This window comes from Anomaloglossus baeobatrachus, chromosome 2, assembly GCF_048569485.1.
Source record: "Anomaloglossus baeobatrachus isolate aAnoBae1 chromosome 2, aAnoBae1.hap1, whole genome shotgun sequence".
Classification (NCBI taxonomy): Eukaryota; Metazoa; Chordata; class Amphibia; order Anura; family Aromobatidae; genus Anomaloglossus; species Anomaloglossus baeobatrachus.
In genome coordinates this window covers 675,689,045-675,715,854 of record NC_134354.1, presented here as the reverse complement: position 1 = coordinate 675,715,854, position 26,810 = coordinate 675,689,045, and the positions used below count along the sequence as shown (strand labels likewise).

General features: G+C 48.2%; 1 protein-coding gene across 2 annotated transcripts in view; it reads right to left on the bottom strand.

Moving 5' to 3' along the window:
• Positions 1 to 26,810, bottom strand: part of GTF2H4 (general transcription factor IIH subunit 4) — a 154,434-nt gene that overhangs the window by 104,033 nt on the left and 23,591 nt on the right. For both annotated transcript variants that reach the window (XM_075337150.1, XM_075337151.1), the window contains exon 2: positions 8,454 to 8,573. In XM_075337150.1, coding sequence (XP_075193265.1) covers positions 8,454 to 8,572 — 119 coding nt within the window. In that variant the 5' untranslated portion in view covers position 8,573. The remainder of the gene's footprint in view (positions 1 to 8,453; positions 8,574 to 26,810) is intronic.

Genomic DNA, 26,810 nt, shown 5'->3' with positions numbered 1-26,810 from the left:
GGGCCAGGTCCCTGAGGGATGAGTGCTCCGTCCGGCAGGATCCTGAAAGGGCTGCGGATGGAGACCGGTCTCCTGCAAGGCAGTGAGAACCGTGCTGGCTCCCACTTCAAGCCAGAGCCCGAGGGATGGTGAAGGAGCGCGGCATGTAAGGCTCCAGCCCTGAAATCAACCTTAACAACACCGCCGACACAGTGGGGTGAGAAGGGACATGCCGGGGGTCCAGGCTTGGACCCGCTGTTCTTCCAACTCTTTAAAATCAAAAATCAAATGAGAATGCATGTGTGGATGTGTGCCTCCTGAACACAAAGCATTGAACTGGCTATATTTGGTTATCCAGGGGGTGTATATGCTCGGAGGGAGGAGCTACACTTTTTAGTGTAGTACTTTGTGTGTCCTCCGGAGGCAGAAGCTATACACCCATGGTCTGGGTCTCCCATAGGAACGATGAAGAAAATGCAAGTAAACTAAGATACTTAATTGGTGAAGAAATTCTGCAGCATAAAAAACTCAACAAACACTGATCGTGGGAACTCACACTTATATTAAAGGGGTTTTAAGGTTTCACAGAACCTCCATCCCCTCGGCTGGAGTTTCTTTAAAGAAGGGAATTTTGTTTACTTACCGTAAATTCCTTTTCTTCTAGCTCCAATTGGGAGACCCAGACAATTGGGTGTATAGGCTATGCCTCCGGAGGCCGCACAAAGTATTACACTAAAAGTGTAAAGCCCCTCCCCTTCTGCCTATACACCCCCCGTGCTCCCACGGGCTCCTCAGTTTTGGTGCAAAAGCAAGAAGGAGGAAAAAAATTATAAACTGGTTTAAAGTAAATTCAATCCGAAGGAATATCGGAGAACTGAAACCATTCAACATGAACAACATGTGTACACAAAAAAACAGGGGCGGGTGCTGGGTCTCCCAATTGGAGCTAGAAGAAAAGGAATTTACGGTAAGTAAACAAAATTCCCTTCTTCTTTGTCGCTCCATTGGGAGACCCAGACAATTGGGACGTCCAAAAGCAGTCCCTGGGTGGGTAAATAATACCTCATAATAGAGCCGTAACGGCTCCGTCCTACAGGTGGGCAACCGCCGCCTGAAGGACTTGCCTACCTAGGCTGGCATCCGCCGAAGCATAGCTATGCACCTGATAGTGTTTCGTGAAAGTGTGCAGGCTCGACCAGGTAGCCGCCTGACACACCTGCTGAGCCGTAGCCTGGTGCCTCAAAGCCCAGGACGCACCCACGGCTCTGGTAGAATGGGCCTTCAGCCCTGAGGGAACCGGAAGCCCAGCAGAACGGTAAGCTTCGAGAATTGGTTCCTTGATCCACCGAGCCAGGGTTGATTTTGAAGCCTGTGACCCTTTACGCTGGCCAGCGACAAGGACAAAGAGTGCATCCGAGCGGCGCAGGGGCGCCGTACGAGAAATGTAGAGTCTGAGTGCTCTCACCAGATCTAACAAGTGCAAATCCTTTTCACATTGGTGAATTGGATGAGGGCAAAAAGAGGGTAAGGAGATATCCTGATTGAGATGAAAAGGGGATACCACCTTAGGTAGAAATTCCGGAACCGGACGCAGAACCACCTTGTCCTGGTGAAACACCAGGAAAGGGGGTTTGCATGACAATGCTGCTAGCTCAGACACTCTCCGAAGTGAAGTGACTGCTACTAGGAAAACCACTTTCTGCGAAAGGCGTGCGAGAGAAATATCCCTCATTGGCTCGAACGGTGGTTTCTGAAGAACCATCAGCACCCTGTTCAGATCCCAGGGTTCCAACGGACGTTTGTAAGGAGGGACGATGTGACAAACCCCCTGCAGGAACGTGCGTACCTGTGGAAGTCTGGCTAGGCGCTTCTGAAAAAACACAGAGAGCGCAGAGACTTGTCCCTTAAGGGAGCCAAGCGACAAACCCTTTTCCAATCCGGACTGAAGAAAGGACAGAAAAGTGGGCAAGGCAAATGGCCAGGGAGAAAAACCCTGATCAGAGCACCATAACATGAATATTTTCCACGTCCTGTGGTAGATCTTGGCGGACGTTGGTTTCCTAGCCTGTCTCATAGTGGCAATGACCTCTTGAGATAATCCTGAAGACGCTAAGATCCAGGACTCAATGGCCACACAGTCAGGTTGAGGGCCGCAGAATTCAGATGGAAAAACGGCCCTTGAGACAGCAAGTCTGGTCGGTCTGGTAGTGCCCACGGTTGGCCGACCGTGAGATGCCACAGATCCGGGTACCACGACCTCCTCGGCCAGTCTGGAGCGACGAGGATGGCGCGGCGGCAGTCGGCCCTGATCTTGCGTAACACTCTGGGCAACAGTGCCAGCGGAGGAAACACATAAGGGAGTTGAAACTGCGACCAATCCTGGACTAAGGCGTCTGCCGCCAGAGCTCTGTGATCGTGAGAACGTGCCATGAATGCCGTGACCTTGTTGTTGTGCCGGGACGCCATTAGGTCGACGTCCGGCATCCCCCAGCGGCAACAGATCTCCTGAAACACGTCCGGGTGAAGGGACCATTCCCCTGCGTCCATGCCCTGGCGACTGAGAAAATCTGCTTCCCAGTTTTCCACGCCCGGGATGTGAACTGCGGAGATGGTGGAGGCCGTGGCTTCCACCCACATCAAAATCCGCCGGACTTCCTGGAAGGCTTGCCGACTGCGTGTTCCTCCTTGGTGGTTGATGTAAGCCACCGCTGTGGAGTTGTCCGACTGAATTCGGATCTGCTTGCCTTCCAGCCACTGCTGGAACGCTTTTAGGGCTAGATACACTGCCCTGATCTCCAGAACATTGATCTGAAGTGAGGACTCTTGCCGAGTCCACGTACCCTGAGCCCTGTGGTGGAGAAAAACTGCTCCCCACCCTGACAGACTCGCGTCCGTCGTGACCACCGCCCAGGATGGGGGTAGGAAGGATTTCCCCTTCGATAATGAAGTGGGATGAAGCCACCACCGAAGGGAAGCTTTGGTTGCCTGAGAGAGGGAGACGTTCCTGTCGAGGGACGTCGGCTTCCTGTCCCATTTGCGTAGGATGTCCCATTGAAGAGGACGCAGGTGAAACTGCGCGAAAGGGACTACCTCCATTGCTGCCACCATCTTCCCCAGGAAGTGCATGAGATTGCACCACCGTCTGTAGTGAACGCTGCTTGTTCAGCGGAAGCTTCACTATCGCTGAGAGGGTATGAAACTCCATGCCAAGATATGTCAGCGATTGGGCCGGTGTCAGATTTGACTTTGGAAAATTGATGATCCACCCGAAACTCTGGAGAGTCTCCAGAGTAGCGGTGAGGCTGTGCTGGCATGCCTCTTGAGAGGGAGCCTTGACCAGCAGATCGTCTAAGTAAGGGATCACCGAGTGACCCTGAGAGTGGAGGACCGCAACTACTGCAGCCATGACCTTGGTGAAAACCCGTGGGGCTGTCGCCAGGCCGAACGGCAGTGCCACGAACTGAAGGTGTTCGTCTCCTATGGCGAAGCGCAGGAAGCGCTGATGCTCTGGAGCAATCGGTACGTGGAGATAAGCATCTTTGATATCGATCGATGCAAGGAAATCTCCTTGGACATTGAGGCGATGACGGAGCGGAGGGATTCCATCCGGAACCGCCTGGCCATTACGTGTTTGTTGAGCAGTTTTAGGTCCAGGACAGGACGGAAAGACCCGTCCTTCTTTGGAACCACAAACAGGTTGGAGTAAAAACCGTGACCCTGTTGCTGAAGAGGAACAGGGACCACCACTCCTTCTGTCTTCAGAGTGCCCAGCGCCTGCAGAAGAGCATCGGCTCGCTCGGGAGGCGGAGATGTTCTGAAAAATCGAGTCGGAGGACGAGAGCTGAACTCTATCCTGTAACCGTGAGACAGAATGTCTCTCACCCAACGGTCTTTTACCTGTGGCAGCCAAATGTCGGAAAAGCGGGAGAGCCTGCCACCGACCGAGGATGCGGTGTGAGGAGGCCGTAAGTCATGAGGAAGCCGCCTTGGTAGCGGCACCTCCGGCGGTCTTTTTAGGGCGTGATTTAGACCGCCATGGATCGGAGTTCCTCTGATCCTTCTGAGGCCTTTTGTACGAGGAGAATTGGGACCTGCCCGCACCCCGAAAGGACCGAAACCTCGACTGTCCCCTCCTCTGTTGGGGTAATTTTGGTTTGGCCTGGGGTAAGGATGTTTCCTTTCCCTTGGATTGTTTGATGATTTCATCCAGCCTCTCACCAAACAAACGGTCGCCAGAAAATGGCAAACCGGTTAAGCACTTTTTGGAAGCCGAATCTGCCTTCCATTCCCGTAGCCACAAGGCCCTGCGTATTGCCACCGAATTGTCGGCTGCAACCGCCGTACGGCTCGCAGAGTCCAGGACAGCATTAATAGCGTAGGACGCAAATGCCGACGTTTGAGAAGTTATGGACGCCACTTGCGGCGCAGACGTACGTGTGAGTGCGTCAATTTGCGCTTGACCCGCTGCAATAGCTTGGAGTGCCCATACGGCTGCGAATGCTGGAGCAAAAGACGCGCCGATAGCTTCATAGATGGATTTCAACCAGAGCTCCATCTGTCTGTCAGTGGCATCCTTGAGCGAAGCCCCATCTTCAACTGCAACTATGGATCTAGCCGCCAGTCTGGAGATTGGAGGATCCACCTTGGGACACTGAGTCCAGCCCTTGACCACGTCAGGGGGGAAGGGATAACGTGTATCCTTAAGGCGCTTGGAAAAACGCTTATCTGGACAAACTCGGTGTTTCTGGACTGCCTCTCTGAAGTCGGAGTGATCCAGAAACATACTCGTTGTACGCTTGGGGAACTTGAAACGGAATTTCTCCTGCTGAGAGGCTGACTCCTCCACTGGAGGAGCCGAGGGAGAAATATCCAACATTTGATGTATGGACGCGATAAGATCATTCACTATGGCGTCACCATCAGGAGTATCAAGGTTGAGAGCGGCCTCAGGATCAGAATCCTGATCAGCTACCTCCGCTTCATCATACAGAGAGTCCTCCCTCTGAGACCCTGAACAATGTGATGAGGTCGAGGGGATTTCCCAGCGAGCTCGCTTAGGCGGTCTGGGGCTGCGGTCCATGTCAGAGACCTCACCCTGGGATCTATGAGACACCCCGGGGGAACATTGTTGTTCCAACTGAGGGGAACCAGGGGGCAATGATTCCACAGTGCCCATGGTCTGAGATACCGGTCTGGACTGCAAAGCTTCTAGAATTTTAGCCATAGTCTCAGAAAGTCTGTCAGTAAAAACTGCAAACTCCGTCCCTGTCACCTGGACAGTGTTAGCTGGTGGTTCCCCCTGGGCCCCCCTTAGCAGAGGCTCCGGCTGAGCAAGTGCCACAGGGGCCGAGCAGTGCACACAATGAGGGTCAGTGGAACCTGCCGGTAGCGAGGTCGTACATGCGGCGCAGGCAGCATAGTAAGCCTGTGTTTTGGCACCCCTGCTTCTTGTGGGCGCCATGCTGTTGTCTCCCCTGAGCAACACAATAGGGTATATAGCCAGAAATCACCCGTGCACCATACAGTGTAAAGTATAGCCTATAAACATATAATCTATAATTACACTTCTGCACAAGTGGGGCCAGCACCTCAGGTGCTGCTTACCGACCGCTTAAAGCGGTTGTGTGGCCACCAGAATCCCTGCCTGGGTCCCCCAGAGCTTGTCTCCCCTCTGCAGCGTCAGAGGAGCTGACAGGAATGGCTGCCGGCGTCCTGAGGAGAGGAGGGAGCCGTGGGCGTGACCCAGAAAGTGCGGGAACTGGTGCCCCACTGTGCACAGTGAGGGGGGTGGAGTATGCAAAGCATGCTCCAGCCCTCAGTGCTGCCGTCCTGTACAGTGTCCCGCCCTTCCCCTGACTGGCAGGGCTGGGGGCGGGAAGAAAAAGAGACTAGGCCGCAAAAGCCGGGGACTCGAGTTATAAGCGCGGCCGCCGTATAAGCGCGGTCGGCGCGGAAGTCCCCGGCGCACTAACAGTCCCAGCTGCGCCGCAGTGATAACAATGGCAGCGGCGGTCAGCGCGGTAGTCCCCATACACTAACACACTCAGCGACGCTGCAGTGTGTAATGGCACAAACGCGGTCAGCGCCGCGGACCCCGGTGCACTAGCACACCCAGCAATGCTGGAGTGTTGCTGTGCGCGGTCCCCACGGGGACACAGAGTACCTCAAAGTAGCAGGGCCATGTCCCTGAACGATACTCGGCTCCTATCCAGCAGAGTCCTCAGGAGCTGTGGATGGAGCACGGTCTCAGTGCCTGGAGACCGATTAGGATCCCACTTCACCCAGAGCCCTAAGGGGGATGGGGAAGGAAAACAGCATGTGGGCTCCAGCCTCCGTACCCGCAATGGATACCTCAACCTTAACAACACCGCCGACAAGAGTGGGGTGAGAAGGGAGCATGCTGGGGGCCCTGTTAAGGGCCCTCTTTTCTTCCATCCGACATAGTCAGCAGCTGCTGCTGACTAAGCTGTGGAGCTATGCGTGCATGTCTGCCTCCTTCGCACAAAGCAAAAAACTGAGGAGCCCGTGGGAGCACGGGGGGTGTATAGGCAGAAGGGGAGGGGCTTTACACTTTTAGTGTAATACTTTGTGCGGCCTCCGGAGGCATAGCCTATACACCCAATTGTCTGGGTCTCCCAATGGAGCGACAAAGAAAGCAAACTGTGCTTTCCTCAGTTTTCCACTGACTAATAAAACAGTTATGAAAGTGGAGATACAAGCCTAATGTATTCCTTAGAGTACTTTCACACTTGCATTCAGCGGAGTCCGTCACTATGGAGAATAGCGCAGTCCGTTAACGCACTGCGCTATTCTCCATAACTTGTATATACAACGCACTGTAACACAAGTGTCAGCGTTGCATCCGCTGGACGACGCAGCGTTGTTATTTTGACGCTGCGTCGGGCGGAAGGAACGCAGCATGTAACTTTTTTTTAGCGACGGAAACCTTTATTTTTCACTGCGCATGCTCTCTTTTTTTTTTTTTTTTTTTAAAATCACAGAAACTTTATTTTGTTTCTCGGTGGCCGAACGTTCAGCTGATCACCCAGCCGCCGGCATGTGAGAGCGCTCCGCAGAGCGCCCAGCCGCCGGCTATTGAGAGCGATCAGCTGATCGTTCACAATAGTCTGCTGCCAGTAAAACTGTAAAGAAGAAAAAAAAATTAAAAAAAAAAAAAGCTTTCCGTTGTTTACATCTGCTATGTGTCCGTTTTTTGACGGATCAGTCATGATCCGTTTGTGTTTGGGACAGCCCAGTGGGTGTGCCAAACATGCTGGGCATGCTCAGTAGAGCATGATGGAATCCAGCGCTGGATTCCGTCGTAAGACGGATTACGACGGAATCCAGCACCATAGACATACATTACAAGGTTGATGGACTGCGTCGGATTCCTGCGCGGTGCGTCAATTTTGACAGTCAGAAAAATGTTACATTCTGCGTTGCTCCCGCCCGGCGGTCAGTCAAAAAACGATTGACCGCGACGCAGCGGATGCAACGCAAGGTCATCAGTCGCAATCCGTCACTAATACAAGTCTATGGGACACAATGGAATCCGCTAAACGGAATGCGTTGTTTACCATAGCCGCGGATTGTGACTGATGCATTTTAATGGAAGTGTGAACCTAGCCTTAAAGATTTTGCATTATGGTAACTGTACTGATCTGCAGAATCATGGAGTCAGGTCAGATTTAATGCACACTGAATATCATGGAAATGAACCCTACCCCCCCCCCTTCCCTAAAATGGTGACAATTAGATTTTTTGTTTTCACCATTTCACCCCAGTCCGTTTTATGGTAAATGTCATTAATTTAACCTAAAACTACAATTTATTCGACAAAAATTTGGCATAACATTTTCTCAATACAGAAATAAAAAATGTTTTTGTTCTTGACGAAGTAAGGAAGAAACGCAACTTGGCTACAATGGAGGGGAGTGAAAATTTTGGTCTGGTAGAATACTCCACAAATAACCTTTCCGTGAAACATAACAACAAGAAAGACTAATTGTTTTTCAACTATTACTGAATGTCTGTGGCTGATTTACATGACTGTAAACCATCACCCTAAAGGTACGTGCATACAGCATCTTTTTTAGGAACGTTCCACCTGGAACACGGCTGAAAAGCACCGATAAACAATAAAAATAATTAATATATGCACTGCAATGTAAAAACAACTTGCTGTGCATCTTTTATAACCTCTTTTAATTGCTTCAGGCTTTGACAGCCATGAAGTGGCTAAAAGAAGTGACCCGACTATTCTTCAGGTAGTTTCTGCTTAGAAAAAAGCTGCCACAAAAAAATGCAAAAAAGCTTCATCAGTCACAATCCGCTGCTCATACAAGTCTATGGGAACAACGGAATCCGCCAAACGGATTCCGTTGTTTACCAGAGCAGCGGATTGTGACTGATACAATTTAACGGAAGTGTGAACCTAGCCTTATTCTATAAGCTGTGTATGGTCGGCCATTCACCTAAAAACCGCCAGACATGTAGCAGGATGATTGTACAGCCGATCGAGGACCCCTGGGCTCAGCTCTTGAAGAAATTCATGCAGATTTTTGCACTTTAGCTGCACTCGCTGTAGCTTCATTCTGAGAACGAAAATAGGAAAATAACATTAGGCTAAATGTACATGAGAAAAAGGAACAAATATGTCATATGAGGATACCAATAGTGTTTCGGAAGCAAATGGCAGTTTTATTTTTTTTACTGCAGAAAGAAGAAAAATAGAAAGCATGAACATCATGAATACACAAAAGGATAGTGTTGTAACCGTATGTTCACACAACTCTTGATACTTTGTTTATTTCTGCAAAAACCTGCAGATTATGGCCAAAAATATCCACAATGGGAATTATAAAGGTCAAAAATTGCAAGAAAAAAATGCAGTGTGAAGGATTTTAGAGACCTCATTCATCTGGCTGTTACTGTAAGGCCCTGTGTGCACTTACCGGTTTTTGCCGCGGATTTCCTGCGGATTTGCTGCATGTTTCGGTGCATGTTATGTTCATAACATCTCTGCAGTGAATCACCAGCAAAATCTATGGGAAAAAAAATACTGTGCGCACTATGCGGATTTTGACAGCTGCATGTTTTGCTGCGGGATTCCCGCAGCAAAACAATTGCATGTCACTTCTTTTCCGCACGTCGCTGCGGGATTTCACTCCATTGACTGCAATGTACTCGTGAAATCCCGCAGGGAATAACGCAAGCAGCAAATTCTGTGCGGTTCATTGCGTTTTCCTACGTTATACCCTCCGGTATTTCGCGTTTTTGGGACATAATATTCATCACTGCCTGCGGTTTGCAGAGAAGTGATGGCATTATGACAGGAAGAGGAAGCGGAGCAGAGAGTAAACGCACACATCACATGATCACAGATACAGACATAGAATATACACACATTGCACTCACACAGATAGAATACACATCCAATTCAAACGGACATATAGAAAAAAAAAAACACGTGTGCTCCGCCGTATTTTTATTGTCCAGCCGAGGTAAGCACACAGCGGCGGCCCCGTATTCTCAGGCTGGGGAGGGCGAGCAACAGGGTTAATGCCCCCCCTCCTCCCGCAGCCGAGAATATCAGCCCGCAGCTGCCCCGGGACTGTCGCATCCATTATGCGGCAGTACCAGAGTGTCAACGGCTCTTCCTGTTGCTGTGATGCGGTGGCAGTCAGGGTAATAAGGAGTTAATGGTGGCGGATTGCCCCCACTAAGTCCAGGCTTGATCATGGCAGCGTCTATGAGACAGCTGACATGATCAACCCGTAAGTAAAGTGAAAAAACACACACCGAAAAATCCTTTATTTTCAATAAAACACAAAAAAGCCCCTGGTTCACCATTGTATTAACCCCCCCAAAACACACAGCTCCGGCGTAATCCACGTCCTGCGATGCTTGCATCCAGCCGCGACTGACACACTGTACAGAATGCAGCCTCGCAACGAGACAGCAGAGGTAACCACAGGGCATTTCCCACGGCCGGTAATGTGAACACACTACCGCTCGGGAGAAATGCAGCGTGTGCTCACAGGGACTCTATCTATGGTATCTATCCCTCTATCTATCCTTCTATCTATTCTTCCATCTGCTATCTATCTCAGAAGGAAATTACTTTTTTTTTTTTTTTCTTCAATGTGCTTTATTGCATTGAATGCATTAAAGCACATGTACCAACCCGCATGCGGCAAAACCACGGCAATACCGCGAACAATACCGTGGTAAAACCGCAGCAAACGGAATGCAGTTTTCGGGTGTGGTTTGCCGCGTTTTTTTACCGCGTGTGCGGTAATCTTTCAGACCCTGCGGAATTTTTTTAAGAAAATTCCGTTTTCCAGTGCGCACAGGGCCTAAGAGTATGTTTACATGCGGCATCTTTTTTTTAAACCACAAAGATGTAGTGTTTTTGTACCAAAAAACGTACCAAAAATCACACTGCGGCAAAAACGCAATACGTTTTTGACGCGTTTTTACTGCGCTTTGCCCAATGCGTTTTTTTAAGTCAAATCTATTGACTGGAAGGGCTCAAAAACGCTGGAGAAACGCAAAAAGAACTGACATGCTGCATCTTCAAAAACGAAGCCAAGATGCAGACGAAATCTCATAAGACTTTGCTGGGAGAAGGAAATGCATGCATTTTGGTGCATCTTTGTGACCGTAAAAAAGCACCAAAAACACAGCAAAAGATGCCCTGTGTGAACTTAGCCTAAGGCTGAGTGCACACAGTGCATATTTTTATCAGTTTTTTTGGGCACAAAACTGCATGCAAATCCTTATGACAGCAAAGTCAATGAGTATCCAGTAGTGTTGTGCACATGTTGCTTTTTTCCCTTGCAGATTTGGTGTTAAAATCTGCAGCATGTCAATTCTTTAGCATTTTTCCACCCTAGAATGGATAGAAAACACACTAAAAAAGTGGCAAAAATAAAAAACACTTTTTTTCTGTCAAGAGATTCAGATTTGGTGAAAAAATGTCTGCAACCAAAAACTCAGCGTGCGCAAATAGCATAAAACATATGGAAATGCTGCTTCAAAAACACTGCATGTGAACAAGCCCTTAGAGGGTCTCATGGCGCCAGCAGTCAGACCAAAACGCAGTCACTAAAACAATGTTGTGTATCCCTGGGTTATGCCACCTTCGCAACATAGTTTTATTTTCTCTAAGGCCACGTGCACATTGAATATTTGATGAGCTTTTGACTCTTTATTTTTGCAGGGTCAAAAGCGCAGCAGCTTCAGGTCCAGCACAGTGGATGGGATTTATATTAATCTCCTGCCCACTGTGCTCCTTTTTAACTCAGCATAAACTGAGTGACGAGCGCTGACGTCACGAGTTCAGCAGAGTTCATCACCGCAGGTAATTATTTGAGCTAACCTCATGGCGGCAGCGCTTGTCATACCCGCAGCTGCTCACACTGCTGTGCGAGCAGCTGCGGGGCTGGCCAGGGCAGTGGGACATTACATATACTGCAGGGGCATCCATAGACGGAAGCCACACTGAAGTGCTTCAAATCCGCAACAAGCAGTTTTCTCTTGCGGGCACGCTGTTTTATGTGCACACTTTCCTCATAGACGTGTGTTATTATATGCAGAAAATCCCACAGATAAACCACACATGCATTTTTAGTGCGTTTCTGCAGAAGAAAAGCAACAAAAACACATGACCTGTACCGACGTTATCAATAAAGTTTTGTCAAAGTCAAATACCAAGAAGTGTCAAAAACAAAGCAGCTTTATTTAAAATAGGACATAACAAAAAGACAAAAACTGCAGCGCCAAAAACGTGACAAAACCGCAAGCAACTAACCTAATTTACATAATAGGTGCAGAAATGATGAAAAAATTCTGCAACCTCAACACAGTGACAACGTAGCCTAAAGGTCCATTTACACGCAACGACATCGCTAACGAGATCACGGAATTCGTGACGCACATCCGGCCTCGTTAGCGACGTCGTTGCATGTAACACATACGAACGACCGCTAACGATCAAAATTACTCACCGGATCGCTGATCGTTGAAACGTCATTCATTTTCATAATATCGTTGCTTGTTCTGGACGCAGGTTGTACACCGTTCCTGCGGCAGCACACATCGCTACGTGTGACACCCCAGGAATGACGAACAGCACTGTACCTGCGTCCTCCGGCAACGAGGAGGGTGTGTCTTTCCTTCGGCTGCTCTCCGCCCCTCCGCTTCTATTGGACGCCTGCCGTTTGACGTCATTGTGACGCCGCACGAACCCCATTAGAAAAGAGGTTGTTCTCCGGCCACAGCGACACCGCTAGGAAGGTAAGTCCGTGTGACAGGGACTAACGATATTGTGCGCCACGGGCAGCGATTTGCTCGTGATGAACAAACGACAGGGGCGGGTGCTTTCGCTAGCGATGTCGCTGTGTGTTAAGTGGCCTTAAAGTTGGCTCAAACAATGAAGCTATGACTGCTGAAATTTCAGAAAAATGCACCAAAGATCACAATGAGTGACCCCACTCTTATTGTGAAAATGGATGCATCAACGAGTAAACAAGGCAAGAACACGTCAGACAGACACATACTTGGCATTCCTGCACAACAGAAGTGTATTCAGCAGTTTCCTTCATGAATACACTACACGATGGCATGTGGGTTGATCACCATATTTATAGGGAATCTGTCAGCAGGTTTTTGCTATGTAATGATATAGGAACATAGATCCTGATTAGGGCTCATTCAGACGACTATTCCATTTGTCCTGGTCAGTTCCTATTTTTTTTTTTTTCGCTCCTACTGACAAGACCATGTTTTCAATGTATTTTGTATAGGAACAGATGCATACGGAAGTGTTTCCGTGTGCCATTTGTGCCCATATGTCCATTCCGTTATTATGGAACATGTCCTAAACTGTTCCGCAAAATGCAGACCGTGACACAATACAAGTCAACGGGTCCACAAAATAAAAGGAAGCCACATGGAAAAACTTCAGTGTGGCTTCAGTCTATGGGTTCCCCTGCAATATATATGTCCCACTGTCCTGGCCAGCCTTGCAGCTGCTCGCACAGCAGTGTGTGCAGCTGCAGGGATGACAAGCGCTGCCGCCATGAGGTTAGCTCAGATCATTACCTGCGGTGATGAACTCCGCTGAACTCGTGACATCAGCGCTCTTCACTGAGTTCCATGACCACCGCGATCTCACGGGCAGCCCGGGGATGTGACTAGCGATGAAGTCACGTGCTCCCGTGATACTTCGCGTGAGAACACAGCGGCCACGGGACTCAGTGATGAGCGCTGACGTTACGAGTTCAGCAGAGTTCATCATCGCACGTAATGTACCTAGCTAACCTCATGACGTCGGCGCTCGCCATCCCCTGCGGTGACCTGGCCTGACCTAATGATGTTAGCTCAGGTCACTGCACTGCTCTCCCAGTCAATGGGAAACATTCTGCTCTTCATTGACTGGGACAGTGAGTATGGATCGTCGTGGGACCCCCTTATTGGAGTACGCCAGACCCGGATTTGTTTTTTCTTTTCAAAAAATTGGTGAAAGAGGGAATGTGTTGAGGAATGTGTTTTCAAATAAAAAATGTTTTGTCATCTTTTTTTTTTTAATTTATTACCTGATAGACGTATCTGATAGACACCATGACATCACCAATGCCAGGGCTTGATGCCAGGTGACATTACACATCTGGTATCAACCCCATATTTTACCCCGTTTGACGCCGCACTAAGACAACGGGATGAGCCGTGGCGAAGTGCCAGAATTGGTGCATCTAATGGATGCGCCTCCTCTGGGGCGGCTGCGCCCTGCTATTTTTAGATTGGGGAGGGTCCAATAACCGTGGACCTCCCTAGTCTGAGAATACCTGACCACAGCTGTCCACATTAACTTGGCTGGTGATGCAATTGGGGGAGGGTGTCGTTTTTTGTTTTAAATTATTTATTTAATTTAAAATAACAGCGTGGGGTGCCCTCTGTTTGGGATTACCAGCCAAGGTAGAGCTGCCAGCTGCAGTCTGCAGAATGCTGCTGTCTGCGTCACGTTGACTGGCTACAAAAAATAGGGGGGACCCCACGTCGTTTTCTGGGGAAAATAATGAATTTGTGGCTAAAAACAAAACTAAACACCCTTTAGTGCCACATGAAAAACACTAAAGGGTGCAAGATTACAAAATGTAGGGGAGTGGGACATTATATATGTCTTTCTTATCTATCCAGCTACCTATCTTTTTAGCTTTTGACTGTATGTAGCCCTCCATCTATTTTTATTTGCGGTCCGCAGATGTAAAATGGACCGTGAATGGAACAGATGCAGTTGTCAAACGGATGTATATGGAGAGAGAGATGGTGTCTAATGTCTAAGGTTAAATTCACATGACCGTCTGGTTTTTTGCGGTCTGTAAAAAAACGGTCCTGTTTTTCCTCATATGCATCCATGTGACATCCGTTTGACAACTAAATAAAAAATGGGGAGGGCACCACCTGCAGGATTTTAATAATCCAATAGTAGAAACCAGCCAGGGATCACCTCAACACACCAATTTTAACATGTATATGGAGAGATGGTGTGCAAAAAGCAAGGGATACACCTGTATACGTCTACAAAAAGGTCTTTATTATAAAGCAAACAATCATGTGGACACAAACATATTAAAACCACTTAAAAAGGCATACAAAAAAAGCCTCTATGAGCTTTGTTTATCCCCTGTAAGGGATAAAACATCCCCCTGGCAATATGAATGGTCACATAGGGCTATCCTTATAGGGCTGTATGCAATATGTAGGGGATCCTAGAGATGAAACATGGTTGTTGGCATACTTATTAGCATATTAGGATGAACAGCAAAAACCATTTGCACAAAAACATAACAATTGCCACATCCACATGAACCACAGCACCAATATAAGATGTCAGCATTAGTTGCAGCAATGGTAATACAAGGATCCCTAAGATAGCAGAGTTACCAGCCCATGCTGCATTTACCAATAATCAGGATCCATATGATAGCCAGGGTAGGATAGGAGATTCCCCACGCGTATCGCTGTCACCTGGGACAGCTTCGTCAGGGGTAGAGTGTGCCCACACAGAGAACTAGCGTTTAAATAACCCGGCGATTACCTTAACAGCTGTTTGTAGATCAACCTGATAATCAAAAACGCCGCGTTTGGCATGTCCCCGGCGTCCCGGAAGTCACATGCATGCTAGCGTTCAATCAGGGAGAGGAGAGGGGTTTCTGGATGTTTCCGGGTACTGCGCATGCGCGGGACTCCAAAAAGATGGCGGCCGCCATATAAGGAGACAAAGGAGCTTATAAGTTCAGTTTTTTAAAAGAAGGAATAGTTTGTATAAGAAATGCATAAGAGTAGATCATTAACAAGGATGCCAGATGTATGTAAAGTGGAACCACCACAGAATATATACAGCAAGGAATATATATAGTTTGAAATAGTGTCTATATCTTTTTGTTATTTATTATTTTCTTTCATCTGGGCCCATGTAATCCAAAGAACATGGATAATACAGGAAATATCTATATATAATAGGATAAACCTATCTTCAAAGAAAGGAATAGGTGAACAACCCTTATAAGGGGAAAAAGAAAATTCCCATATACAGATTTAGTTTTACATGCAAATATTTTTAAGACCCAGATTAAAGAAAAATATTTGGTTATGATTATGAGGGTGGGAACACGTATGGAATTTAACGATACCCCCAACACCACGCAAAACCACCCAGAGTCCAAAAAGAGGGAACATCGTCACCTCTGTTTGTAGAACCCCGTAAATAAAAGGTCCTCATTTATACCAAGTGGGGCAAGACAGTTTAGCTGGAAAATCCAGGCCGATTCACATCTAAGAAGATCCAGGGTGGTGTTACCACCTCTGATGTTGGTTTTAATTCTTTCCAGTCCAAGAATCCTTATGTTGGATGTCCGCCCGCCATGCTCCTTCAAAACGTGCATAGCCACTGATGATATTGTTTTTCCTTTTTCCAGGTCAGTTTTTGCTGTTCCAATAGTGGATAAATGCTGCTGGGTCCGTTTTCTGAGCTCTTGTCCCGTCTGTCCGACATATATTTTAGGGCATCCGCAAATGAGTCCATAGACCAAATTTTTGGTCCTACAATTGAAGAAACCCCGAGGTCTCTGTAGGGATGGAAACATAGTACAAAAAATTAGATCCCTAGCCAACATGAGAGGGCAAATACTACAGTTTCCACAAGGATAGGAGCCTTCAACCAAAGAACCCCCATCTGTTCTTTTTGTGGGTCTGCAAAAATGACTAGCTGTAAGGGAATCCTTAAGATTTCTTGCCCTCCTAGCCACCATGCCCGGCACGTCAGAAATATGCTTAGTCAGAGCTGGTTCACTTTGCAAGATTCCCCAATTTTTTTGTAATATATGGCGCAAATCCAAACATTGATTATTGTAGACAGTGAAGACACTGGTCTTGTATCCTGCTATATTTTGACGGCCTTGTTTGGCTAGTACATCTCTCCTTTCCCTAGACACAGAATGTTGAAAGGCCTGGGAAAAAGAGAATTTTGTTACTTACCGTAAATTCTTTTTCTTATAGTTCCGTATTGGGAGACACAGACCATGGGTGTTTAGCTTCTGCCTCCGGAGGACACACAAAGTACTACACTTAAAAGTGTAGCTCCTCCCTCTGAGCTTATACACCCCCTGGTAGCCAGTCCTAGCCAGTTTAGTGCAAAAGCTGAAGGAGAATAGCCACCCACAAGTAGAACCGAGTAAGAACCGGAACAACCGGAGACTCTGTCCACGACAACAGCCGGTGATAACACACGGAACAAGAAAATTGCCAACAGGCAACAGGGAGGGAGCTGGGTCTCCCAATACGGAACTATAAGAAAGAGAATTTACGGTAAGTAACAAAATTCTCTTTTTCTTTATCGTTCCTTTGGGAGACCCAGACCATGGGACGTTCCAAAGCTGTCCCTGGGTGGGAATAAACAGAAAAAACTAAGAAGTAGGCAGAGCCTAACTTCACAAGTGGGCGACAGCTTGGAGCAGGTCCGGATACCAAGCTCGCCTGGGCCAGTCCGGTGCAATGAGGATGACTCGACGGCCCTCCATTCTGATCTTGCGCAGGACTCTGGGCAAGAGAGCTAGAGGGGGAAACACGTAGGACAGACGAAACTGGGACCAGTCTTGAACCAGAGCGTCCGCGGCGAAGGCCTGAGAATCGTGGGAGCGAGCCACGTAAACCGGAACCTTGTTGTTGTGACGGGATGCCATTAGGTGCACGTCCGGAGTGCCCCACTTGCGGCAGATTGACTGAAACACTGCCGGGTGCAGGGACCACTCGCCACCGTCCACGGATTGACGGCTGAGATAATCTGCCTCCCAGTTTTCTACGCCAGGGATGTGGACTGCGGATATGGTGGACTTGGAGTCCTCCGCCCATTGAAGAATGCGTTGGACCTCCAACATTGCCAGGCGGCTGCGTGTCCCGCCTTGGTGATTGATGTAGGCAACCGCTGTCGCGTTGTCTGACTGGACTCGAATGTGCCTGCCCGCCAACAGGTGGTGAAAGCCTAGGAGAGCTAGAAGCACAGCTCTGGTTTCCAGCACATTGATTGAAAGGGCTGACTCGGACGGAGTCCAAGTGCCCTGTGCTCTGTGGTGGAGATGTACCGCTCCCCAGCCGGATAGGCTGGCATCCGTGGTGAGAATCACCCAGGACGGAGTCAGGAAGGAGCGCCCTTGGGACAGGGAGAGGGGTCGAAGCCACCACTGAAGAGAGCTCCTGGTCCGTGGCGACAGAGCCACTAACCTCTGTAAGGAGGAAGGCCGCTTGTCCCAACAGCGGAGAATGTCCAGCTGCAGAGGACGCAGATGGAACTGGGCAAAGGGAACCGCCTCCATGGAGGCCACCATTTGACCCAGCACCTGCATCAGACGCCTGAGGGTATAACGGCGGGGCCTCAGGAGAGAGCGCACCGCTAGCCGGAGAGACTGCTGTTTGTCTAAGGGCAACTTCACAAGTGCCGGCAAAGTCTCGAACTGCATCCCTAGGTACGTGAGACTCTGGGTCGGAGTCAGAGTGGATTTGGGAAGATTGACAATCCACCCGAATTGGGCTAGGGTGGCGAGAGTGAGCGAAACACTCCGCTGACAGTCTGCGCTGGATGTACCCTTGACCAGAAGGTCGTCCAGATAAGGAAGCACTGCTAACCCCTGGAGGTGCAGGACCTCAATCACTGCCGCCATGACCTTGGTGAATACCCGAGGGGCCGTGGCTAACCCGAAGGGGAGAGCCACGAATTGGAAATGATCCTCTCCTATCGCAAAACGTAACCAACGCTGATGTGACACTGCGATTGGCACATGTAGATAGGCATCTCTGATGTCGATGGACGCCAGGAACTCCCCTTGGGTCATAGAGGCAATGACTGATCGCAGAGACTCCATGCGAAAATGCCGCACCCGGACATGCTTGTTGAGAAGCTTGAGATCCAGGATGGGCCGGAAGGTACCGTCCTTTTTTGGAACTAGGAAGAGATTTGAGTAAAAACCTCTGAACCGTTCCTGAGCGGGAACTGGGACAATCACTCCGTTTGCCTGCAAGGACGCCACGGCCTGCGAGAAGGCGGCGGCCTTGGAGCAGGGGGGAGTTGAGAGAAAAAATCTGTTTGGAGGGCTGGAAGAGAATTCTATCCTGTAGCCGTGAGATATGATGTCTCTCACCCACTGATCGGAGACTTGCTTTAACCAAGCGGCGCCAAAGTGGGAGAGCCTGCCACCGACTAAGGACGTGGCTGGAACGGGCCGAGAGTCATGAGGAAGCTGCCTAAGTGGCAGAACCTCCTGCGGTCTTCTGCGGACGCGCTTTTGGGCGCCAGTTGGATTTCTGATCCTTGGCTGAGTTAGCGGATGAGGCGGAAGGCTTAGAGGATGACCAGTTGGAGGAACGAAAGGAACGAAACCTCGATTGATTCCTACCCTGGGCGGGTTTCCTGGTCTTGGTTTGTGGCATGGAAGTACTCTTCCCGCCAGTAGCTTCTTTAATGATTTCATCCAGCTGTTCACCAAACAGCCGTGAACCAGCAAAAGGGAGCCCAGCAAGAAACTTCTTGGAAGAAGCATCTGCCTTCCACTCTCGAAGCCACAAAATCCTGCGGATAACAAGAGAATTAGCTGAAGCCACCGCAGTGCGATGAGCAGCCTCTAGCATGGCAGACATGGCATAGGATGAAAAAGCTGAAGCCTGAGCAGTTAAGGTAACCATCTCAGGCATAGATTCCTTGGTGAGGGAATGCATCTCCTCTAGAGAAGCAGAGATGGCTTTGAGAGCCCACACTGCTGCAAAAGTCGGGGAAAACGCGGCCCCCGCAGCTTCATACACGGATTTGGCCAGAAGGTCAATCTGACAGTCAGTGGAATCCTTAAGTGAGGTGCCGTCAGCCACCGACACAACGGTCCGGGCTGAGAGCCTAGACACCGGGGGGTCTACCTTTGGGGAGTGAGACCAGTCCTTGACCACCTCAGGTGGAAATGGAAACCGGTCATCAGAACCACGCTTTGGAAAGCGTTTGTCAGGGCAGGCCCTGGGTTTGGTCACAGCGGTCTGAAAACTGGAGTGGTTAAAGAACACACTCTTCACTCTCTTAGGCGAGGTAAACTGATGTTTTTCTGCCAAAGAGAGTTGCTCCTCTGACACTGGCGGATTGAGATCCAGCACAGAATTAATAGAAGCAATCAAATCACTAAGATCTGAGTCACCCTCAGAGAAATCGATGGGATACATAGCCTCCGAGCCCCCAGTGAGGGCATCCTCCTCATCTTGAGAGTCAGCTCTTGAGGCAGAGCCGTGGGATGGGGAGGGGGAGGAAACCCTGCGCCTTCTCTTAGAAGGACGGGGTCTGGGATCAGATGATGAATCCTCCGTGAGCTCCGATGGACGGAGGTCAGAGGATAGGAGTCCTCTGTCAAGAGTATTAGAGGCACCCTGTGAGGGGGGGTGATGCATATTCATCAAAGTCCTGGACAAAAGCCCCATGGACTCAGCAAATGACTGGGGTATCGACCTAGAAAAGGACTCTACCCAGGCCGGGGGTTCAATCACAGGTGCAGCAGCAGCCTGAGAGACCACTGGGGGTGAGACTCCAGGCTGTGGCACCGCCAAGTTAGAGCAGACATCACAGTGTGGATAAATACTCGGCTCAGGCAGCAGGAGCTTACATGCAGTGCATGCAGAATAAAGCTTTGGAGCCTTGCTCCTTGTGTGAGACATGCTGCTGGAGTGGGGGCTTTGCAGAGAATGAGCCCCAGGGAGAATATACAGAGGTCCACAACCGGAGACCGGCTGTGGCTTACTAGACCGCTGAGCGCGGTGTTGTGTGCCCTCCAGATCCCGAAGCCCGGTCCCCCAGTCGCAGCACCTCAGCAGAGATGCAGAATGCAGGATGTCCCAGAGCAGAGTGAACTCTGCCTGAGAAGAGGGCGTTCCTATAAAAGAGCGGGAACTGGAGGGCTATAGAGACCTGCAGGGAAGGAGGGACGCCCCAGCAGTGGGGAGTGTCCCTCCCCTGTGTAGAACGGCCGCCGTGAGGAGCCGAACCTGTCCCTCTGCATGAGTGACATGCGAGGGCAGGAAAATGAAACTAGGCCTCCGGCGAAGCCAGGGCCTAAATTTAAGTGGCGAGGCCGACAAGCAGGCACCATCGGCGCGGTTCTCAGGCAAAAGCTAGAGAACCCGCCGGAAAAGTTAAAACAATCACCTACAGCATACTCTCCCCTTACAGTAAAGAACCGGGACCCCCAACATAAACGTCTCAGATACTTAGCTGCTGAGACGCAGGGCCATGTCCCTGGGGATGAGTGCTCCGGTCCAACAGAATCCTCAAGGGGCTGTGGATGGAGACCGGACTCCTGCCAGGCATGGAGACCGTGCTGGCTCCCACTTCAAGCCAGAGCCCAGAAGGGATGGTGAAGGAGCGCGGCATGTAAGGCTGCAGCCTTGTAAATCAACCTTAACAACACTGCCGACACAGTGGGGTGAGAAGGGACATGCCGGGGGTCCAGACATGGACCCGCTTTTCTTCAAACTCTTTCCAAAAGTCAAACAAATCAGATGAGAATGCATGTGTGGATGTATGCCTCCTGACACAAAGCAATAAACTGGCTAGGACTGGCTACCAGGGGGTGTATAAGCTCAGAGGGAGGAGCTACACTTTTAAGTGTAGTACTTTGTGTGTCCTCCGGAGGCAGAAGCTAAACACCCATGGTCTGGGTCTCCCAAAGGAACGATAAAGAAATTACCTTTTTAGGATATCCTCTTGCCAAAAATCTCTTAGTCAGATCCAGGGATTGTGTATAGAAATCTTCCTCCCTGCTGCAATTCCTTCGGAGACGAAGGAATTGGCCCTTCGGGATTCCTTTACGTTGGTGCGCTGGGTGAAAACTTGAATAGTGCAAAAGGCTGTTTGTTGAAGTGGGTTTCCGGAACAGATCTGTCACAATTCTTGAATTCAGTAAGGAAATCTTCAAGTCCAGAAAATCGACTGTAACAAGCGATAGATGGGATGTGAGAAAAATATTAAGTGGGTTATTGTTCAGTTCCGCAATAAACTCCTCACACTCCCCCCACGACCCAGTCCATAACATCAAGACATCATCCAGATATCTGAACCACCTGTAAACGTGTCCTCCATAGTTGGTCATATTCCGGACTGTCGTCTCCTCCCACCATCCAAGAAAAATGCCAGCATACGAGGGGGCACAGCGTGCCCCCATCGCGGTCCCCGACACCTGCTTATAAAAGACCCTATCGAAAACAAAGTAATTCAAGTTGAGGATCATAGAACGCAAATTCAACAAAAACTCATCATGTTCCCTAGATCCCGTACTATTTTTGGACAAAAAATATGAAACCGCCCCCACACCTAAATCATGTCTGATGTTGGTGTACAGGGACTCTACGTCCATAGTTACCAAAATAGTACCTTCTGGGATGTTAAGATCTTCCAATCGTGTGATGAGGTCCGCCGAGTCCCTGATGTAGGAGTCCAACTGGAGGGCAATAGGCTGCAGATAGAAATCCAGATATAAGCAGGGTTGTTCAAGAATCCCACCTATTCCAGCAACAATAGGTCTACCTGGTGGATTGGTCAGTGATTTATGCACCTTTGGGAGCATGTAGAAGGTTGGCGTCGTTGGATTCCTGACCGTAAGGAATTCGAGTTCCCTTTTGGTAATGATTCCTTGGTGATGTACATGAGTCAAGAGGCGATCCATCTTAGACTTAAAGATCAAGGTAGGGTCAGAAGGGAGAGGCTGGTATATATCCCGGTTAGACAATTGACGTTTGGCCTCATCGATATACAGGTTAACCGGCCAAAGAACAATATTGCCCCCTTTATCCGCCTCCTTTATCACTAGGTCCTTATTCTCTCTAAGATTCCGTAAAGCCCTTTTTTCCTCAACAGAGATGTTGTTCTGCCTGTTATTATCTATTTTAAGGGCACGTATATCCCTACAGACGGAATCAAAGAAGATCTGGACCACGGGAAAAAGTGAAAGGCGGGGGTAGCTTGCGAGGGCAGTCTGCCCGGGAAACGTCTCTTACCCTGGGGGTCATTTTGCTCCTCCATCAGATCAAGTAATGTCTGGAAGGCCAATTGCTCCTCCTGGGGTAAGGTATCCACTAATTGGGGTTTTTGGTAAAGAAGCTTAAAGGTAATTTGTCTGTAAAACAAATAAACGTCTTTGATGAAGACAAACTTGTCTAGATTGTTCATGGGTGAGAATGATAATCCCCTAGAGAGGATTATCTCCTCAACAGTACTGGTATCATACTATCATACCAGACTGAAGGTGATGTAAATAATGAAAATGGGTTTGATAAGCTTAGTGCTGAATTAATTAAGCAACATAAAAATGTAACTAAAGTCTGGTATAACATAAAAAGCTTGGAGCATTACAAAAAATTGGGTATCATTCCAAGGGGACTGAGAGTCCAGATGTTTCCCGCTTGGGAGGCGGACCCTGACTTTAGGAAAACTTGGGAGGCAGGTCTCACCAAATTCTCTGCTATCATTTTGGATATGCTTATTGTGCATGATCGTGAGCTCCTTACCTCTATTAAAGAGGAAATTAGCACCAGGGAAGTTAAACTGAGGAGCTTTGATCAAACCCCCCTAGTGGGCCCTTTTCAGAATAAATTGAAGGGAATTATCGATCAGTTTGAAAAAGAGATTATTAAGAGGAAAAAGAGCAAACTCTATAGGGATCAAAAGGATTTCCAGACAGGAGATGTTTACAAGTGGAACCATAGGGGCAATAGTAGGCCCAAATTGAAAAACAAGAGACGGGAATCCCATATTCCCAACATTACCAATCAGGCTTCATCTAGTGAAGATTTTTTATCTTCAGATCCAAGCGATCTAGAAAACGACATAGGAGGGGCAGAAGGAGGGGGAATAAACCTCAGAAGTGGAGTAAGGAGAACTGCTTGGTCACCCCACAAACGAGGGGGGAATCGGAAAAGGAAGTAGGGGACAACGACAGTAACGGAGGTAATTTGAAAATTATTAATTTGTCTGAGTATGATATCAGTACTGTTGAGGAGAGAATCCTCTCTAGGGGATTATCATTCTCACCCATGAACAATCTAGACAAGTTTGTCTTCATCAAAGACGTTTATTTGTTTTGCAGACAAATTACCTTTAAGCTTCTTTACCAAAAACCCCAATTGGTGGATACCTTACCCCAGGAGGAGCAATTGGCCTTCCAGATATTACTTGATCTGATGGAGGAGCAAAATGACCCCCAGGGTAAGAGAAGTTTCCCGGGCAAACTGCCCTCGCAAGCTACCCCCACCTTTCACTTTTTCCCGTGGTCCAGATCTTCTTTGATTCCGTCTGTAGGGATATACGTGCCCTTAAAATAGATAATAACAGGCAGAACAACATCTCTGTTGAGGAAAAAAGGGCTTTACGGAATCTTAGAGAGAATAAGGACCTAGTGATAAAGGAGGCGGATAAAGGGGGCAATATTGTTCTTTGGCCGGTTAACATGTATATCGATGAGGCCAAACGTCAATTGTCTAACCGAGATATATACCAGCCTCTCCCTTCTGACCCTACCTTGATCTTTAAGTCTAAGATGGATCGCCTCTTGACTCATGTACATCACCAAGGAATCATTACCAAAAGGGAACTCGAATTCCTTACGGTCAGGAATCCAACGACGCCAACCTTCTACATGCTCCCAAAGGTGCATAAATCACTGACCAATCCACCAGGTAGACCTATTGTTGCTGGAATAGGTGGGATTCTTGAACAACCCTGCTTATATCTGGATTTCTATCTGCAGCCTATTGCCCTCCAGTTGGACTCCTACATCAGGGACTCGGCGGACCTCATCACACGATTGGAAGATCTTAACATCCCAGAAGGTACTATTTTGGTAACTATGGACGTAGAGTCCCTGTACACCAACATCAGACATGATTTAGGTGTGGGGGCGGTTTCATATTTTTTGTCCAAAAATAGTACGGGATCTAGGGAACATGATGAGTTTTTGTTGAATTTGCTTTCTATGATCCTCAACTTGAATTACTTTGTTTTCGATAGGGTCTTTTATAAGCAGGTGTCGGGGACCGCGATGGGGGCGCGCTGAGCCCCCTCGTACGCTGGCATTTTTCTTGGATGGTGGGAGGAGACGACAGTCCGGAATATTACCAACTATGGAGGACACGTTTACAGGTGGTTCAGATATCTGGATGATGTCTTGATGTTATGGATTGGGTCGTGGGGGGAGTGTGAGGAGTTTATTGCGGAACTGAACAATAACCCACTTAATATTTTTCTCACATCCAATCTATCGCTTGTTACAGTCGATTTTCTGGACTTGAAGATTTCCTTACTGAATTCAAGAATTGTGACAGATCTGTTCCGGAAACCCACTTCAACAAACAGCCTTTTGCACTATTCTAGTTTTCACCCAGCGCACCAACGTAAAGGAATCCCGAACGGCCAATTCCTTCGTCTCCGAAGGAATTGCAGCAGGGAGGAAGATTTCTACACACAATCCCTGGATCTCACTAAGAGATTTTTGGCAAGAGGATATCCTAAAAAGGTAATTTCCCAGGCCTTTCAACATTCTGTGTCTAGGGAAAGGAGAGATGTACTAGCCAAACAAGGCCGTCAAAATAGAGCAGGATACAAGACCAGTGTCTTCACTGTCTACAATAATCAATGGTTGGATTTGCGCCATATATTACAAAAAAATTGGGGAATCTTGCAAAGTGAACCAGCTCTGACTAAGCATATTTCTGACGTGCCGGGCATGGTGGCTAGGAGGGCAAGAAATCTTAAGGATTCCCTTACAGCTAGTCATTTTTGCAGACCCACAAAAAGAACAGATGGGGGTTCTTTGGTTGAAGGCTCCTATCCTTGTGGAAACTGTAGTATTTGCCCTCTCATGTTGGCTAGGGATCTAATTTTTTGTACTATGTTTCCATCCCTACAGAGACCTCGGGGTTTCTTCAATTGTAGGACCAAAAATTTGGTCTATGGACTCATTTGCGGATGCCCTAAAATATATGTCGGACAGACGGGACAAGAGCTCAGAAAACGGACCCAGCAGCATTTATCCACTATTGGAACAGCAAAAACTGACCTGGAAAAAGGAAAAACAATATCATCAGTGGCTATGCACTTTTTGAAGGAGCATGGCGGGCGGACATCCAACATAAGGATTCTTGGGCTGGAAAGAATTAAAACCAACATCAGAGGTGGTAATACCACCCTGGATCTTCTTAGACGTGAATCGGCCTGGATTTTCCAGCTAAACTGTCTTGCCCCACTTGGTATAAATGAGGACCTTTTATTTACGGGGTTCTACAAACAGAGGTGATGATGTTCCCTCTTTTTGGACTCTGGGTGGTTTTGTGTGGTGTTGGGGGTATCGTTAAATTCCATACGTGTTCCCACCCACATAATCATAACCAAATATTTTTCTTTAATCTGGGTCTTAAAAGTATTTGCATGTAAAACTAAATCTGTATATGGGAATTTTCTTTTTCCCCTTATAAGGGTTGTTCACCTATTCCTTTCTTTGAAGATAGGTTTATCCTATTATATATAGATATTTCCTGTATTATCCATGCTCTTTGGATTACATGGGCCCAGATGAAAGAAAGAAGGGAATTTTGTTTACTTACCGTAAATTCCTTTTCTTCTAGCTCCTATTGGGAGACCCAGACAATTGGGTGTATAGCTTCTGCCTCCGGAGGCCACACAAAGTATTACACTTTAAAAGTGTAACCCCTCCCCTCTGCCTATACACCCTCCCGTGCATTACGGGCTCCTCAGTTTTGGTGGAAAAGCAGGAAGGAGGAAACTTATAAATTGGTCTAAGGTAAATTCAATCCGAAGGATGTTCGGAGAACTGAAAACCATGAACCAAAAGAACAATTCAATATGAACAACATGTGTACACAAAAGAACAACCAGCCCGAAGGGAACAGGGGCGGGTGCTGGGTCTCCCAATAGGAGCTAGAAGAAGAAGGGAATTTTGTTTACTTACCGTAAATTCCTTTTCTTCTAGCTCCAATTGGGAGACCCAGACAATTGGGGTGTATAGCTATGCCTCCGGAGGCCACACAAAGTATTACACTAAAAGTGTAAAGCCCCTCCCCTTCTGCCTATACACCCCCCGTGCTCCCACGGGCTCCTCAGTTTTGGTGCAAAAGCAAGAAGGAGGAAAAAATTATAAACTGGTTTAATGTAAATTCAATCCGAAGGAATATCGGAGAACTGAAACCATTCAACATGAACAACATGTGTACACAAAAAAACAGGGGCGGGTGCTGGG